General features: G+C 51.6%; 6 protein-coding genes across 6 annotated transcripts; 2 read left to right on the top strand and 4 right to left on the bottom strand.

Annotated features, from left to right (window-relative positions):
• Window positions 1-940: 940 nt before the first annotated feature.
• On the top strand, window positions 941-3,105 carry BBK36DRAFT_1204661 (fungal-specific transcription factor domain-containing protein; the record flags this gene model as incomplete). Its single annotated transcript, XM_024897321.1, has 4 exons — window positions 941-1,082; window positions 1,153-1,961; window positions 2,024-2,781; window positions 2,844-3,105. Exons 1-4 carry the CDS (start codon window positions 965-967, stop codon window positions 3,103-3,105), a joined length of 1,947 nt encoding a protein of 648 aa, XP_024748576.1. The 5' UTR covers window positions 941-964.
• A 1,204-nt stretch (window positions 3,106-4,309) lies between these two features.
• On the bottom strand, window positions 4,310-5,026 carry BBK36DRAFT_55687 (hypothetical protein; the record flags this gene model as incomplete). Its single annotated transcript, XM_024898261.1, has 1 exon — window positions 4,310-5,026. One exon carries the CDS (start codon window positions 5,024-5,026, stop codon window positions 4,310-4,312), a length of 717 nt encoding a protein of 238 aa, XP_024748575.1.
• Window positions 5,027-7,543: 2,517 nt separating this feature from the next.
• Window positions 7,544-9,875, bottom strand: BBK36DRAFT_1122087 (voltage-gated potassium channel; the record flags this gene model as incomplete). Its single annotated transcript, XM_024890904.1, has 4 exons — window positions 7,544-9,248; window positions 9,308-9,427; window positions 9,522-9,677; window positions 9,745-9,875. 4 exons carry the CDS (start codon window positions 9,873-9,875, stop codon window positions 7,544-7,546), a joined length of 2,112 nt encoding a protein of 703 aa, XP_024748574.1.
• Window positions 9,876-10,845: 970 nt separating this feature from the next.
• On the bottom strand, window positions 10,846-12,627 carry BBK36DRAFT_1121860 (hypothetical protein; the record flags this gene model as incomplete). Its single annotated transcript, XM_024890872.1, has 3 exons — window positions 10,846-11,256; window positions 11,380-11,823; window positions 11,914-12,627. 3 exons carry the CDS (start codon window positions 12,625-12,627, stop codon window positions 10,846-10,848), a joined length of 1,569 nt encoding a protein of 522 aa, XP_024748573.1.
• A 637-nt stretch (window positions 12,628-13,264) lies between these two features.
• Window positions 13,265-14,905, top strand: BBK36DRAFT_1121696 (amidohydrolase 3; the record flags this gene model as incomplete). The annotated part of the gene is made up of 1 exon (XM_024890856.1): window positions 13,265-14,905. One exon carries the CDS (start codon window positions 13,265-13,267, stop codon window positions 14,903-14,905), a length of 1,641 nt encoding a protein of 546 aa, XP_024748572.1.
• Window positions 14,906-16,367: 1,462 nt separating this feature from the next.
• Window positions 16,368-16,889, bottom strand: BBK36DRAFT_1160450 (hypothetical protein; the record flags this gene model as incomplete). The annotated part of the gene is made up of 1 exon (XM_024894293.1): window positions 16,368-16,889. The coding sequence occupies one exon, from the start codon at window positions 16,887-16,889 to the stop codon at window positions 16,368-16,370; it is 522 nt and encodes a 173-aa protein (XP_024748571.1).
• Between the last annotated feature and the right edge of the window lie 291 nt (window positions 16,890-17,180).

Raw genomic sequence — 17,180 nt, 5'->3', positions numbered from 1 at the left:
CCCTTGACTAAGCGCATCAACGCCTCTCCTTATCCCCATCTGCATCACATCTCCAGCCCCAAAGTCTCCGTGACCTCCACCAAGAGGGAGCACCGCAGCCGCATTACCAAGCAGCGCCGCTTCGGGCAAATCTCCTGCGCCCGTATCAGCAAACAGCGCAGAATCCCCCTCGGAGGGATTATCAGTAATTGTCCAGCTCACCACTGCCTTGCAGGATCCCGACAGCAACACGCCTTATCGTATGCACCAGCTCCGGCAGGCTCCGCCCCAGTTTTTGCTTCGTTTCTTCCATCTTGTCTGACGCCATGCGTCGCCTCGGCATTTACTGGGCCCGGCTAAACCGTGGCTGATCCACCTCGGCGTCTCTTAGCGCCGCGTCGGACAGGCTCGTCTGGTCAAACCTCCGCTGAGTCAGCGCTGGAAACCCCGAGCCTCAGCATCTTCGGGCATGTGAGATGGTATTACGGATAGGCTATTCCAGCTTTCAGATCAATGACAGAGCAGGCGTTAACTATTTCCGAAAACCTCCGGCTGCGAACAAGAATTGATACCTCATGCATGTACGAAGTACGGTTGCCATCAAACTTCGTCCCGTATCATCAGAATTAGGAATCTCTCAAACAATCCAATATCCAAAGACAAGACCCAGCGGTTGAGGTTACAGCAACAGAACATGGTTGGGGAACGACGTGCTTGTGACGCTTGCTACAAGCGAAAGGTAGGGTGTTCTGCGATTATGATTCCGTTCAGTGTGCCCCTGTCTCTTATATTGCCGAGCATTTGAGTCTCCCTGAAAGCTCTGAGAGAGATTGGTCTCCTTGTGTCTCCATTTGATCAGTTTGCGCTTCTACTCGCACTTCCTCTCGTCCTCTCTGATCGACAGACTTCTGCCCCCCTCCAGCCTACCCTCGGCCCTACTAGCACTTTTGCTTCGTATGCACTCGAGATCATGCACTGATACCTCATGGATGGTGTTAGATCCAATGCGATCGATCCGAGTCCGATCAGGTATGCAACTGGTGCCGGCACCACAATCTGGCCTGCACACTTAACCGGATTCGGGGCAGAAAGAAGAAGACCAAGTGAGTCCTTGTAGCGCTGTGTTACTGTCTTTGGTTGGTGGTGTGACTTCCGTATATCCCGCTGACAAAGACGGCTGTGGCAGAAGCTCAACGGAAAGCATTGTCAAGCGCCTTGAGCGAATAGAGCAGGGCATTGCCAGAGCAAAAGCTATCAAGCAGAGCGCCCAGGCACCTCCTATAGCGCCTCCCGCAGCACCACCATGTCCAGTTGCCTCTCCAGTTGCTTCTCCCGATGCTTCTAGCATTTATCAGCGCAAGATCACCCTCGGCCGGTGCACTATCTGCCGCCACTCCCAGTCGTCTTCCTCGTCTCGACAGCTTGGTGCCACTCCCCTAGGCCAGGTCTGGTTCTCCGGTCAAAAGTTTGCGGCGGTCTGCTCACGGAATGGCATCCCACATTTCACTGCTCTGGGAGAACAATGGATTTACTCTCGAACTGGATTATGGCCGCGGTTTTACAATGAGGACATCGCCTCTCCCTCGGATCAGCCGCCCTCCTATGCCTCCCCCTTCAGGCTTCCCAACGGGCAGATGAAGCAGACTCAACTTGAGACACTACCCGACAGAAGCATTACGTTGGCATTGCTTGATGAATTTACAAAATCTGAATTCCGTCTCATCTTCCCTGTTGTGGACCGTGAGCTTTTCGAGGAGACCATACGCTTGGCATATGACTCTTCGGACGATAACCTGACAATACATGCCATTGGCAGCAAGGCGTGCGTGCTCGCTTTTCTGTCTGTCGCCGGCCATCATTTCCGCGACCTGGAAATCGCCAAGTCGTTTGACGCCGATGCTTGTGCCAGACGGGCGCAGTTGATGATATCAGACTTCGTCGAGGATGCGAGCTTGACGACTCTGCAAGTAATGGTCATGCTTGTGAGTCTTCCAAACCGGGTATGATGACTTCTTCTGCGATTGATATCTAACTTTTATTCTAGCTCCTCAATGAGACACTATGCGGTCACTTGCAAGCAGCGTCCATGTACCATGCCATAGCATGTCGTACTGTCTGCGTCTTGGGAGGCCATACGCTGGCCTGCGAATCCCCTACAGATCGCAAACTCACGGTTCAGGAGCTAGTGGAGCGGCAAATCCGGATGTTATTTTGGGTTTGCTATCTGTTTGACAAGGATATGGCTCTGAGAAATGGTCAACCTCCTATCATAAGCGACGAGTTCTGCGATCTTACGCTTCCTCAAGAGTATCTGGAAAACCGCTTCTCCAGCAAAGCCTTGTCAGCAATGAGCGCTTCCCAAAGGCCATTTCTACCGAGTGATCTTCGGCTGAGTCTCCTCAAGTCAAAGACTGTCAGTGCTCTCTACTCTGCCGGGTCCCTGCGCAAGTCAGATGCAGAACTTCTCCGTACCATCCGTGAGCTGGACGAGGAATTGGAAAACTGGCGCGCATCGATACCGCCAGAATACGCCCCTGTGCTATCCGTCAGCAAGCACGTTAAGCTGTCTGACACTCTGAATAAGAGCACAAGCATGCTTCATATCGAGCTGCATCTGGACTATCACTACCTATTGAACATTATCCATTGTGCCAGCGGCCGATGTGTGGTAGACTGGAGCGAGTCTGGCAAGGAAATGATATTTGGCTTACAGTCCAGTCTCGACTTATCTGTCGAGGCCAGTCGTTCAACTCTCATCTATCTGAGGGAAACTGCGCATCGACTGGCTGGTGAGGCGTTCTGGTAAGGCCTACTCTGATTCAGCCCCCTTTTTATAGTTTGTCTCTTCTAACATTAGACGCTAGGGTCTTCATTTTTTATCCTATATCTGCGCTTTTGAGCATCTTCTTTAACATTCTGCGAAATCCTCAACATGAGTATGCATGCCAAGACGTAGAGCTGCTGGCATCGGCTACGAAAGTCATTCGAAGCATGCCCATCCATCGAGTCACGACCCATGAGCTTGAATATCTACGCAAAATGGACTATTTCATCGAAGAACTGACCCGGCTAAGCCGGGCAGCAATTGACAAGGCACGGTTGGAGCATGGTGCTGTAGGGCAATAATTTCCTGTGCTCAATCTGAGGGTGTTGCACATCTTGGGTTACGGATGTATTCGCTGCTATCCGAGCATCAGTATGGGAAGTATGGCACAATAGAGTTTGATAGATCTTTATTTCTTCACGGACAGCATTTACCCAGTATATCGACCGAATTGACGTTCGTTTCAAACGATAGCGGATCATTGTTGTACGACTATTCGGTAGCCTATCTGTCATGGATCCGAGCGTCCCACACGGCTAACACGGTGAGGTGCCTTGACGGGTTGTCCTGATTTGTCCAAGAAAGAATACGAGGCATAGACTAATCCTTAGAATGACGAGCAATAACCGAATTTGATTCGTAAGTCTCCGGCTTACTATTGGTGGTATTTTGACATATCATCAAGCTCTTATCAGTATCGGTCGAAGTATCATATCCTCGCTCTCGGAATAGCCCATGCTGGTTCCTCGCCTCATGAGTCTCTTCCTTGCCAAAAGTTGGCGAGACCTGTGCCAACGATGTCCAAATAGCTTCAAGTTCAAGAATTCTCGGTCTCCAGAGATTTCTAAGGAGGTTTATGAGAAGACTATTCCACTTGCCCATTGAAAACAAGTCTGAGGGCGTGGTGTTGATGTCGAGGTTTCATGTGCCGAACGAGCTAATTGTAGTTCAGTGCGCAGTAAGAGATGGGATCATACTCACATGCCGAATCGGGCTTGCTGTCTAAAGGGGAAAGTAACTGAATAATGGCTCGGTTTCATATTCACAATTCAAGGTAAACGACGAGCCCGCTTCTGTCTGCTTCCACATTGGGTGCTCCAAGAGCAGAAAGCTCTGCCACTATACAAGTGTGGGACAAAAGAGCCACTACATGTAATGATGAGCACTTCCCCTTTGAAGGAGAAAGCCATGTAGTCGGTAATTAGAGACACTAAAGCGACGATCACAAGATGATTGCAGTCAACAGAGTTCAAGTGGATTCTTCCATGAGAGATGGCAAGTTGGTGGATTGGTACTTGCATAGTGTAGGCTTTCTAAGGTTATAAACGAATGAAGTATATCCCACGCCAAAATGAACCATCGCTCAAATCGTGTAATACCATAACAATATAAGGTGTATAAAGTGTAAAGCCCGTTTATCCCAGAGTGCAAACGCCTCCATTGCCAGATAAAAGAAGATATGTACGAGAATGCATCTCCAAGATGCTAAAAAGCAACACCCTAGAGTCAAGGAGTTGCCACAATCTTCTGCTCTCCGCTGTTCCGCTCCACGCTGCCATACTCTCCCGCGGAAGGTCGATGCTTTCGTCTCTCCAGATACTCCAAGCCAGCAAGAACAGTCGTCGTAAGCTGGATCAAGAAGAGAGGAATCAGGTTGTACTGCCATCCGCGCATGACCCGCAAGTGGTTCTCGATATCGCTCCTCTGGCTGTCATCGGCAAGGTCCAGCTTCAGCATAGCCGCAAACCAATTCTGTGGCGTCCACGTATCGACGGGATATTTGTGGTCGCCAGTCATCGAGGCAATCTTCACATCGATCGTCTGTCCATTGTGCGCATTCGTGACGGCATAGACATAGCCAAGAGACCCGATGGTAAGCATAAGGCCCAGGACAAGAATAATGAGCCAGGTGCCGTAAAGCAAGGACGTGAGTCTCGGTCCGAGGATGCTGGGCCGGCTTCTCAGCCAAAGAGTGACAATGCCCCCGAAGCCAATCAGGACGATTGCCGTCCCTGCCGCGCCATTGCTCGAATGGCCTTGGTCGACGAGGAAATGCTTCGGTTCGCCGTAGAGATCGAATGTCGAGCCGTTGAAGTTGACGGCAAAGGTGCCGCTGGCGGTGTTGTGAAGCCATGCCACCATGCTCGTGATGAAAGCCAGCTCCAGGACGGCATCGACCATCAGCACGCCGAGGGCGATGCAAAGCGCGGGAAAAACTGCCATCTTTGACTTTTCGAAATAACAGTCTTTTTGCTTTCACCGCGGTTTGCTATTCGGCAGTGGATAAAGAGGGAGAAGGTCCAACATGGCCCAACGGCAGAACTAGACATCAGAGTCTTATAGCTACGTCTTATACCATATGAAGAGTGTCTCCCGTGCCTCGTTTCGGTGGTCCAATGTCGACCGTCGAACTACGATGTTAGTGCTGACCGGGTGGGAATCTAAGACGGAGGGGCCCCAGGCGAGCCAAAAAATCAATACAGCAGCATGCCCTACTAGGCTTACAAGCATCGGTAAGGCATAGACAACAGTTGATCCAAGGTGAAAAGGGTAAAGTAACGGCTGCATCCAACGTCCCGAGGGAGTGGGAGTGGATTCAAAAAATCCGCTGATGGCACTACAAAATCTCCGCAGTTTGCCTTGTCTGCTGCTTGTTTGGGGGGGCTGACGGGTCTGGGAGGAAGCAGAGCCGCATGAGAATTTGTCCAGGGCTGAGGGATCGTTTGCCTGTGACTCCTACCTTGAAATTACAAAGTCGCTGCAAAGGGTGACAGACATGGGCAATGGGCAAAGCTAAGCCTTGCTCAACCCACCCTAATCCCAGAAGTCGGTGCTTTGTTTCCGTCTGTAACATTCGATTGGAAGAGTTTATAATGATGACGCTGTTCACCGACTGGTGGTTTATTTATACAAGTGGCTGTCGACACGAAGGAGCGCCGCTTTGCCTGTTTGGTTGCGGATTTCCGCCAACTCGCATGGTTGTTGGCATCCGCTATAAGATGGGTGCCAGTCACAGCTGAAAACTAACTTCATGTTGGACGTAAATCCGTGTAAATCGCGGGCTAGCTACTGCATGGATTCGGTGGATTCCCAGTTTTTGCATGCTTCGACACCGTTGGTAGCCTTGTGGCTCAGAGCCCGATCAGCAACTTCGTGCTACACACTCTTCTGTTCATGTGGCAAGTCACAAGCTGATCCGGGGGAACCACACCAGGGCTGAATATTCGAATCCTCTGAAAAGGATCATTTAGGACTTTTAATCTCGGTTCGCCCGATTTTGGCAAGCAATTGTTTGCGCGGGCTACTCCGCATCTGGGCTGAAATGAAGGAAACTGACTGGAGGCATGGAGCGGCCCGTACAAACAACGATGCTAGTGGGTAGAAACAATGTAGGTTGTCAGGAGAAGTTCAGCCACTTGAACAGGGGTTTCTGTAGGGCGACGGCTTATGGTAGAGCTGACAAAAAGTGGGAGCTGACTGCTATAAATAAGGTATCATGTGCAACGTGTACATGGGAACTTAACCTTAACTGACAGCTTACGTAGGTATGTAGTATGTTCCTTTCTCAGAAGAGAATTAATTGCTTGTTACAGCTTCTTAGTGCAGCGTAAACCGTCGTCAAGTAAGCTTTGTATGCGGCTCTCGGTGGAACGGTAGTCTATGCGATCGTAAACGAGTCACACCAAATCGCGGCCCAATCAATCGATCCGAATCGCACCTAGAATCTTGACAAGACATATCTTTAATTCTCTAGCTCCGTTCTGTGCGGAGCATTGGGATGGCTGACTTCAAATGCATGATCTTGTCATAGGTAATCCTACGTCTACGTAAAGTACCTACCAAACATCTAAATCAACGTTACGAAAGTCTGCTCCAAGGCTTGCTTGACCAGTTGACCCAGTTCGCTCCTTTCAACTATTCGTTGCTGAATAGATGTTGAGTAAGTACAAGTAACCTGCGTCATCTAAGTCCTACAATGCTATACAGCTCAATATTCTAACCCTAGAATGCCTTATATATAGGCACATACAGATGGCATCGCCCCAACCATGCAATCCGCAGACACGGCATGGAAACACAAGACTGTCTAGCATAAAGGAATAATGTACACCCGCCAGCATAGCTGCTGCTACTCAGTCAACTACACTGTTAACGCCACACAAAATGCTAAGCCCCTCGGATGTCGATGTTGCCGTACGAAATAATTGTATAACGGCATCAGGAGTTTGTCAATCAGTCTTGCGTCACCTGCTTACAAGCCTTCCTCGCTTTCCGCTGGCGTTTGCAAAATTTCGAGCTCTGCATGTTGAAGTCTTGACTTGACTGGGTTGAGAAGAAACCTCCTCAAGCAACTTAAGCCAGGATCAACGGCCAACGAACCCACATGACGAAGATGATGAGCTCTGATCGCCCTCTAGTGAGGTGAGCCACCAAGCCATATATAAATAGAAGTGCTCTCTAGGCGATGTTCGTAATTTAATACCGTATCACGAAAACGAGCACCGAGCCCCTTGCATATTGGGGTCAATCGCCGCGGCGTAGTCGTTGATCGAATTGCCACGAGAGCGGCTGCCGTCTGCGAGGAGCGCAGCCAAGGAGCAACCTTACTGCTTTGTAGGAGAATCAAGACTTGCCAGGCTTCAAATCAATCGTTCATTGACATCGTATGCTATCAAATATTGTACATGTACACTAATAACTTACAAAATATGCAGAGAAAGTAGTCCATCATCTTCTGATTCAATGTTCCTTATGCTTCTTCCTCTGCCGTCGACTCTCCGCCGCCAAACACTCCTGCAGCCTATCCACAAGCTTCTCCAGTATCCATTCGCTCTCCCCTTGACTGCCCATCAAAGGATTCTTATGGCCAACCCACGACCATTTCTCAGCCTCTGCCTCTGCCGATTCTCTGGCCTCTGCGCTGCCCGGGTTGTGCCCCAGCACCTTGGGCTTGGTATGCGTTTGCGGGTTGTGCTCGTCCTCGCCGATTAGCTTCAGGTACCACGCCCATTCGTCAAAGCTGTAACTATGTGTTTTGGACTCCTTCAACTTCTTAGCAACAGCTCGAATCTCGGAGATGAGAAGGAAATGAAAGTCGGCCCCGGTGGGAAGCTTGTGCTCTGCATTCCGAAGCTTAGAGAGCGAACGTCGAACTTTGGCAGTGAAGGTTGATGCTTGCGAAGCACGGCGCGGGTGCTTTGGACGGCCTCTCAGCTCTTCCTCCTCCTCTCTCTCAGACTCTTCCATCTCTTCTCTCTCCTCTTCGGAGAGGTTATCTTGACTAAGCTCTTCCATCACACTAGCCAACCTTTGAAGATGGTGTCTCTTCGAATCCATGACTAAGGGGGTTTCAGTCTCATAATGGGCGTGGAAAAACTTGCCGAGCGTCATTCTGCTGATGAGATGCTTAAAGCTCGCCATGTAGTCCTCTTCGCCGGGAAGAATGGTGACGTTGCCCAATCGGATGGTACTGTCTCGAATGATCTTCACCACTGTGTCACCCGCATGAGAGATGAGCACAGTGATGGTGGGTAGCGCCATGAGAGACCAGAAGACAAAGAAAGACTTTCCGGCATTGGATACGGGGGTAAAGTCTCCATAGCCAATGGTCGTCCATGCGATGAAGCAGAAGTAAAAGGCGTCAAAGTACGACCAGTCTTGGTAGCGTTTTTCTGCTTGCATGAAGACCACAGCGCCCACCATCCAAAACACCACCCATACCACGACAGATATGCCCAGAGCCGCCCATTTTCTTCGTGTGGTCGTCATGGCTTGTATCTTCCGCATCAGAGCAAATTCTGCCTTGCGCCGCTCGTATTCATTGGTAAGGCTTTTGTCCGTTGGCTCGCGCGGCAAATCTGTTTCATCATCGATGGGGTTGAGAATGTCGTCGTTCCCTCTTCGTGCGATGGTACGAAGGGTTCTCCTCCTCCTCTTTTCCTCCATACGTGCCAGAACCCTGCGCTTGCCACCATCCATTGTCAAGTTTCTAACGGACCCAATGACCAAACCTAGGCTTATGACTCCGACAATGGCATATGGAATCATCAGCGCCCTTCCGAGATTTGTTGTCGGAGTGAAGTCGCCGAAACCAACGGTGAAGAGGGTGACGTCTGCCCAGTATACAGCGTCCAGGTATCCCCATCCTTCGATCTTGCTGAAGACGAGGGCCCCGACGTGAAGATATAGAAGAAGCGAGATGGTCTGCAGCATGAGACTGCGTTGACTCATAGTGAGGATAAAGTCCTTGGGGTAATGGCCCTTACAGGCTCCCCAAAACGTGATACTCATGATGGTTGCGATGATGAAGTAGAGAATGGCTGCCCATATGCCGTAATAGAAGGATTGGGACCATATAAGATCGTCCTCCGGGAAATCGATGTCTTCAGGGAGAGGTCCAGCACCAGTACATAGCAGGCAAATCAAGACAATGGCTGAGAAATACCTAATGATGCAGTATTAGCAATGCTGTGTCTGGCTGTTGAAAGAAACATTTGCTTTTACCATCCGGCTATGGTCACAGGCTGTGCTATGCCGAAACGAATTCGTCTTGCCATGTTAAAGAGTAGGAACAAGTTGGATATAAGGGCAATCGCCAGCTGCACAGCGTTGATTGCCGTAAGCCTGTAATTCGCAAGGTCAGAAACGTTTGGGTCACATATCTCGTGGGCCGCAGCTGGAGAAAGTCTTCAGGCTGTCTGAATAGGTAGGGACATACCATACTGGATCACCGACATAAACGGCCGAGTCGGGATCTGCGTTAACAAGCCTCTGCCGCCATGGCGAAACCAAAGCACAGATACTGAACGCCGAGGCTACAGGGCCGACCGTACCAGCAACCATGGGGAAGACAGAAGAGAGGAACCACCATCGTCTGGATGGCCAAGCGTTAGCAGATGTGTGCCGGGGCCTTGACGAACACTTTCCACTGGGGTACTTACGTAGGCTGTAGATGAGCCTTGTCGTTGTCTATCTTCGGCTTGCTGTGAACGTAGTTCTCGTCGAGTTGAGACTCTGGGTCGGTGTTCCCGTGAGCCTCTCCATCTTGTCCGTCGCGCTGTGGTGGCGACATTTATACGGCTCTGGTTCAATGTCTGGCGGTGAAGCTGCGCGCTGGCATTCTCTGTAAGAGAGGGGAAACACGTGTATTATCTCGACATCAAAACAAATATGCTTTGTCAGATCTTCTTTGGGCCAGTTTGACTTTGATTCGGTTGAGCGATCGAAGGTGATGGGCCATTCAGCGCAACTGTTCGAAGGCGATGTTTGAACCACGGGTAACGCTGGCGGAATTGGCGCAGTCGAGCCTAGGTATGTAGTTCGATTCTGTGTCCAGCCCAGAGCTGAATTCGCGTGTTGTCAGACAGACGCCACGGGGGACAGCACGAGCTCGCCACGAGGAGCGGCCAGGCCAGCGCTTTCATAGGCTTCGTCCTCTTGGCTGCAATTCTCCACGATCATGAAACAGATGCAAGATTGATGCGCAGAAATGACGTCGTGGGACGGCTTAGCGGCAGCTGAGCAGCCGACCAGATGAATTTTCCTTGGAAGCTGCGAGATCTTGATCTTGGTCTAGCGTGCCGAAGAACCGAAAGCCTATTGGGGCAATTCTGACGGGGCGGCACTTGCTTATTTTTGGACTACGCGTATTATCGAGTAAGGTACGGATAGAGACAATCACGATTGCTCTGTGCGAGAAGGGAGAGAATATTCTAGAGTTGACGCATTAATTCTTGTTGGAACGTAGGTATGATAGACTACAGAAAAAAAAACAATGCATGAGTGTTCGCACCACGAGACTGGAATCTGCGTTTATGGTGGCACTTTCCCTGTCCGTGCTATCGATATGCGTCAGGTCACATGGCACGTCTGGATAACGCCTGCCAACTCGGCACTTTGAAACAAGTAAAAGCAAAGGCCTCCAAAACATAAACCCAGCAAAAACACCAGCACAAAATTCGAATCTACCCAACTCCATCGCTAAATATCCAAAAGGACCATTCCAGAAGCAATTCAGCCGTATCAACTCCATCGCTGTCAACTCACACTAACAGCGGATAATCTCCAATGTCTCCCATAGCGTCTCTCCACGACCAGTCACCCAGAGGATCCTCGTGTCTCTTCGTCCAGCACTGCCTCAAGATGCGTTGAACGCTCTCGCAGTTTCCAAAGTTGGAATGTGATTTGTTCGACTTGCTTAAGATCCGCGTCATGAGGTGCTCAAAAAAAGGCTGCTGATCGGGCTGTGCCAACGACCCGGCGATGCAAATGGACCAAACCACGCCTCGAAGCGAAACGTCTTCGGGAGCTTGTCGAAGTTCGGCCATGACGGATCCAACGGCGCCGTAGACATTGGCTTCGGAAGGGTGGGTGCTCGAGAAGATGAAGTGCAGCAGAACGAGGGCTCCGGCTGCAAAGACTCGGGATATGTAGTATGAAACGGGGGCTTCTGGCTATACAAATTGTCAGCTTCGTCAAACGCGATGGCAGAGCTATCAATCACAAGACCGAAGATGGGAACCGATATGGGAAGCATGAGAGATACCAGGTAAAAGGGGGATTCGAAAATGACAAACCTTTCTGCTTCCTGCTCGCAGTCTCTCAATGCCCTCGCGTAACATCTTCTCGAGGCCAAGCAGCGTCTCTCGCCTTTGTTCCACACCGGGACAGTCGCCGCCGAATTGGATCATGGACAAGTCGCCAATGACTCGCATCACCCAGTTCTGGCAACCCACAAAGTCCGCCATGAGAATCTCGTCCGAGTCGAGCCATGCCCGGTAAGGCATACGCGGGGGCACCCCGGTGGAGGCTGTTGAAAGAAGCTCGAACCACAACAGCTTGGTGATTTCGAAGCGTCTTGCATATTTCATCCCACGCCAGAGAGTGCCACTGCCGCCGGGCCCCTGCTGTGCCGGCGACTCATGGTCACCGTCGTCGAACGGCGGCAGTTTGATCTTGCTGACCACGGTCGTGAGGGCATCAAGATGAGTCTGCCAGTTCAATGAGCCACCTTGCAACACCTAGATATCATGTGCCCAGAGTTAGGAGGATGGATTGCCAATTCACACACACACTTGTCGATCATCTCAAACATCTCCACTCATACGAACCTCGAAACTGATGAGACAGCAGCCGCTAGAAATGAAGGTGATGAGCCTCTCCCCGACGTCGAGTGCCAGGTCGCCTTCTTGTCCTGACAAGGCATGGCGCATGGCACTCAGCGCGGTGGTGTGGTACTCAATCAACTCGGCCTCCATGTACTCGGTGCCTCGCGCGAATTTGGTCCGCTGGTACAGGGCGGCCAGGGTTAGCGACGCCTGCCGCAGTGGACGGTTGTTCATCAACAGCCAGAACAGCCAACCACGCCCGCCGAGCTCGGCGTTATCAGTGTAGTACGGGTACTGGATGTAGAAGATGTAGTCCAGGTACAGCATGATGAGCTCAGCCTCCCGGAACCGCATTTCCTGACTTGGGCATGAGGCCCACAAGGCCTGTTCGGGCCCGGGGACGGCGGTGTCGTGCTCCTGCTGCTGCTTGGATGAAATTGCCCGCAGCTGAGGGTCTGTCCCGGCGGCTCTGACGGGACCCTTGTTCAGCAGCCTCGCGTTCTGCTTGACAGCCTTCTTGACCAGCGACAGCTCGGCGCGCACCTGCTCCTCGTCGTCCAGCCACGAGGGCCTGGGGCCATAGCCGTGGCAGTGGATGTTGCGATTGTCGCACTCTTTGCAGAAGGGGTGGCCCTCGTCACATTTTCGGTGCCTGATGCGACACGTCCAGCAGCCTCTTTTGGACCTGCTCCTCATCGGCCCCTTGGTTGGCAGCATTGTGCGAGGCGCAAGCGCAACGGGGGGGGCTCAACCAGGAGACGCGAGCGTGGGAAGTTGGCGAGTTGGTTGCATGTGGGCAAAGTTGGGGAAAATGTGTCAGCCCAATCGCCTCATGGGCAGGATGGGCGCCGCTGGGGTAGATAAGAGGCAGAGGGCCAGCTGTCAGCCTGACTCATCCGACATGGGCTGGCTGGCATGAGGCCAGTCACGTCCACCTCGATGGGCACCATCTCGAGTTTATCCCTCCCCCACTCCCGCGCCGTCTGATGAGACACGGCCCAACCGGGACACCCTCCTATCACGCAGGACGATTGCCTACGATTGCCCTGGCTTTGGACGAAGTGCACCGGACGAACCAGGAACAAGATAATGCAGACCAAACGTTCTGACCCCACCGTTCCCGAGCTATCGACAGCCGGCCAAGCTAGATGTGCCTGGGCTAACAGTTCATCGCATACTGTCCTGCTGCTAGCAACGGTGGTATCCACGACGGCTCCCCATGGATAACCGGGTCCATTGGTATCCACGGACGTCTTCAAATAGACCCGTCCAGACATGACAGAGAGAGAGAATGGAGGATCCTGAATTTATATCTCAGGCGTTCATCCGCAAAGAAGGGGATTAAAGAAAAAGTATGGCGGTCACTCTGTTCGCAAACGGCAAGTTTTTTACAACTCAGGAAGGCGACGGAAAGGAGCACGATGCTCGATTCGACGGGTGCATGCTCGTCGAAAATGGCATGATCGAATATGTCGGCAGTGACGATGCCGATATTCGAGCCCTAGCTGCTTCGAAGGGTGCCGAAATACGGGATCTTAATGGCAGCCACGTTCTCCCCGGCTTCATCGACGGCCACGTACATGCCCTCCTGCTAGGCCAGTCCCTACAGCGGTTGAACCTAGAAAGATGCCAGAGCCTGCCGGAGATCCGAGAGACTATCAAGACTTACGCAGCAGCGCACCCCGACGCGCCTCGCATCCTGTGTGGCGGCTGGATGGAGTTTATGACGGATGGAAAGGCAGATGTTTCCATGCTGGATGATCTAGACCCGCGGCCCATCTACATTGTTTCGAGAGATCTGCATTCATGTTGGTGCAGCACAACAGCTATCAAGGAGATGGGACTGGAATCAGCACCCGACCCCGTTGGAGGGACCATTCATCGTGATGCCCAGGGCAAAGCACTCGGCCTCCTCAGCGAAGCCGCGTGTACACTTCTCGTATGGCCACATTTAGCACAGATTGCCTCGCCCGAGGAACGAGTTGGGGCGATGCGAGATGCACTCCAAGCTCTCCACGCCGTTGGCTGCACCGGCTGTGTAGAAATGGCCATGGACGATATTGGCTGGGATGCATTGCAGACTCTCCGCGCAGAAATGGGTGGCCAGCTCCCTCTGCATATTGCGGCTCACTGGCTCATCCGTCCCACGGATTCCACAGATGGCGATTCAGAAGAACTCACTCGAGCAATCGCCTTGAGTCAACAGTTTAACGCTTCCACCTCGCCAGACTTTCGTATCGTGGGCATCAAAATCATGTGCGACGGCGTTGTTGATTCGTGCACGGCCGCTCTGATAGAGCCTTATTCGACAACAGGCATGACGACAGATCCCATCTGGACTCCCGAAGCTCTTGGAGCGGTTGTCCGCAAAGCAGACCGCGCCGGTCTGCAGTGCGCCCTTCACGCGATTGGAGATGCCGCTGCGAAACTCGCCATCGACGCGCTGTCAGAACATGGGACCCCAGGTCGTCGCCATCGTATTGAGCACCTTGAGCTGACGAGCCCTGGAGACGGTGCCCGATTGGCCGCTGCTGGCATCACGGCATCTATTCAGCCCGCTCACGCTGATCCGGTTCTCCTCAAAGCCTGGCCCGAACTCATGGGTACGGCTCGCTGCGGGCGCGCATTTGCGTACGGCGATTTTGCAGCCTCCGGGGCCAACATTTCGATCGGATCCGACTCTCCCACTGCGCCCTGGGACGTACTGCGAAACCTTTACACGGCGACGACTCGGCGATCTGTACGTGACCAGGATTATCAAACCGTTATGAATCCCGAGTTTGCCCTCTCCCTATGTCAGGCCATGCAGGGTGCTACTCGTGGAAGCGCATACTCTTGCTTTGCTGAAGGATGGACCGGAAGCCTGGCGAAGGGATTACAGGCAAATTTCGCGGTGGTCAAGATGGAATGGACACCGCAGTCGTTACTTCAGGCGCAAGTGCAGGAGACGTGGTATAAGGGAAAGAAGGTGTATGATGCTGCAAGGACGGCTTGAGGGCAATATATACGCGTTTCCAATAACGAGGCGAGATGGTCAATGGTGACATCTAGGCGTCCAAGTATAATCGCAAATATCAAGTACACTCGCATGTATCAAATTCTATACATCTCCTCTCCATTCCTTCCAATATCCTGTCCCAAGTAGTCAGGGGCTAATACCACGTATGTTCCGGAGCACCGGTTCTCCCATAACCCGATTCGGGGCAACCTCGTTCGGCTTCGTCCAATTTCACTTGATACTTGTAGTCCATGAGCTATAATAAGACTCCAAGATATCATTCGTTTAGAAATATCTATTACGACAATGTCAACAGGCTATTACAGTAGAAGTAGGCCCTGAGATATCGTGAGTTTGTCCACCGGCCAGCTAAAGAAACAATAGCCGGCGGCATCATCCCCGGGCCGCACCCCGGACAAGCGGGTCCCGGAGCCGATAAGCATTAGCCCAGCCGGCGCTGGGACTTTGTACGTAATGGAAACTTACGAATCTGGGGGTTCACTCCACAGCTTCTACAAAGACGCACGCTTCCATAATGGAACTTACAATATAGGGCATGGGTGCTGTTGTTTGTAAGTTGTTGCGACGGTGAATGGACAAGAATCCTAGAGCATACGGGAAAAGTCCTCGTAAATTCGTGGTTTTCAGCTTATACATTTGATCAACACCTCAAATCTCTACGTCTGTTCAGCACGATGACGAAGTGTTGCTGGGGGCGGTCCTGAGGGTAAGAGAGTTGAGGCCCAGAACAGCTTCAGTTGATCTCAGTCTCATGCACACCAGATCCAAGGGCCATGAACAGAGACAGCATATAGATTGAAGAGAAATCTGAAACAGGGTCTTATCTTGAAGCCTTCCATTAGGCCTTCAACTAGGAAACAAACGAAAGAATGAAGTTCCTGTCTCTCATTATAGGGAGCTCTTGAATGTGACCATCGATTCTACATGGTGGTATGAGAATTATACAGCCTCGTTTGTCTTTTGTAGTAGCGCGAGTACCTTTTGGACTCTTCTCAGTTGACTGGACCTTCTTCAAAATTCTTTACCTATTTTGAACGGTTCACTTATGCGGAGTACATGAACTGGTATACAATGGACTTCTTGTGTAATGGATCGGCTAGGGTAAGAATGATTTCGGCACGTTCACAGCGAATTGCCCCAGCCTACAGGCACGAGACGGCAGGCAAGCTGGAAAGTTGCCTTATGGGTTCCTTGTTTAAACACATAATCCTTGAGGACTTCTATCTCTCCACTGTACGAACTTCTGTGACTTGTTCAGTCTCAATGGGACTTCCTGTCTCCTCAAACTCAGCCTTTCCAAACCACCTAACTGGCATCTCTTCCTTGCTTCGCAATGTTCCGACCTGTAAGTATCGATCAAACCTCGGTTTATAGTATTGCTTCGCCTACATTAATAAACCCCTCTGAATAGGGAGGGATGTCAATTCACCACTGCAACTCAGTTGGTGACCTCATAAACAGTATAAACCACACTCTCAATGCCCGCATCCCCAACAACAAACTTGACCCTTGCAAGCAAAACCGCAAAGTTCAGCCACCTCCACTTGTCACTCGCCGTATTGCACTTCAGAACCTCAAACCCATAAGGCTCGGCATCCCCCGAAGAACTGCTGCTGCTGCCGCTCCCCACATCCTCATCACCCGCCCTGCCATCCAACGCCAGCATCGTCGCTCTGTCAAGGTAATCATACCCCGAGACCGTGAAGCGCAAGAGATTTCCACCAGAGTCCTGCGCAATGAGCCGCATGTCGACCTCGGCGACATTGTCCTCGACGTAGCGGGTGAGGTAGTCTCCTCCTCCGCTTTGGACGTCGGCAATGTGTTGGCCGTCGGCGCCGGTGATTTTGCCGCCTGTGATTTCGAACCAGTTGGCTTTTCCCCGTGGGGTTTCGCCGGTGTTGACTGGGGCCTTGGGGGTAATGGCCATGTTGAAGACGTGGTTGAGTGTAGGAAGCGACATGTTGAACGCTGTACGCGTTAGCCTTGCCTCGTGATGTCGATATCTTGAATTACACACAGTTTTCTCTTTTTGTTGTTTCCGCGAAGTATTCAGATGATTAGGTTTCTGTATAAATAACCTATAGCTCAGCCTCGGGTACCCCTCTATATGCCACGGAGCTCGTAGGAAGCAGATGATGAAGCTGACTACAATTCGTCGCATTACTAAGTCTGCCATTTACCCTATTACTAGATGCATCACCAACAACTTTCCCGGCCTCGGTCAATGCAAGGGAACAACCGTAGTAGAAAG

Source organism: Trichoderma citrinoviride, assembly GCF_003025115.1.
Source record: "Trichoderma citrinoviride strain TUCIM 6016 unplaced genomic scaffold BBK36scaffold_9, whole genome shotgun sequence".
In the NCBI taxonomy this organism is placed as follows: domain Eukaryota; kingdom Fungi; phylum Ascomycota; class Sordariomycetes; order Hypocreales; family Hypocreaceae; genus Trichoderma; species Trichoderma citrinoviride.
The sequence above is the reverse complement of the archived record's forward strand: the minus strand, read 5'-3'. Positions and strand labels throughout refer to the sequence as shown.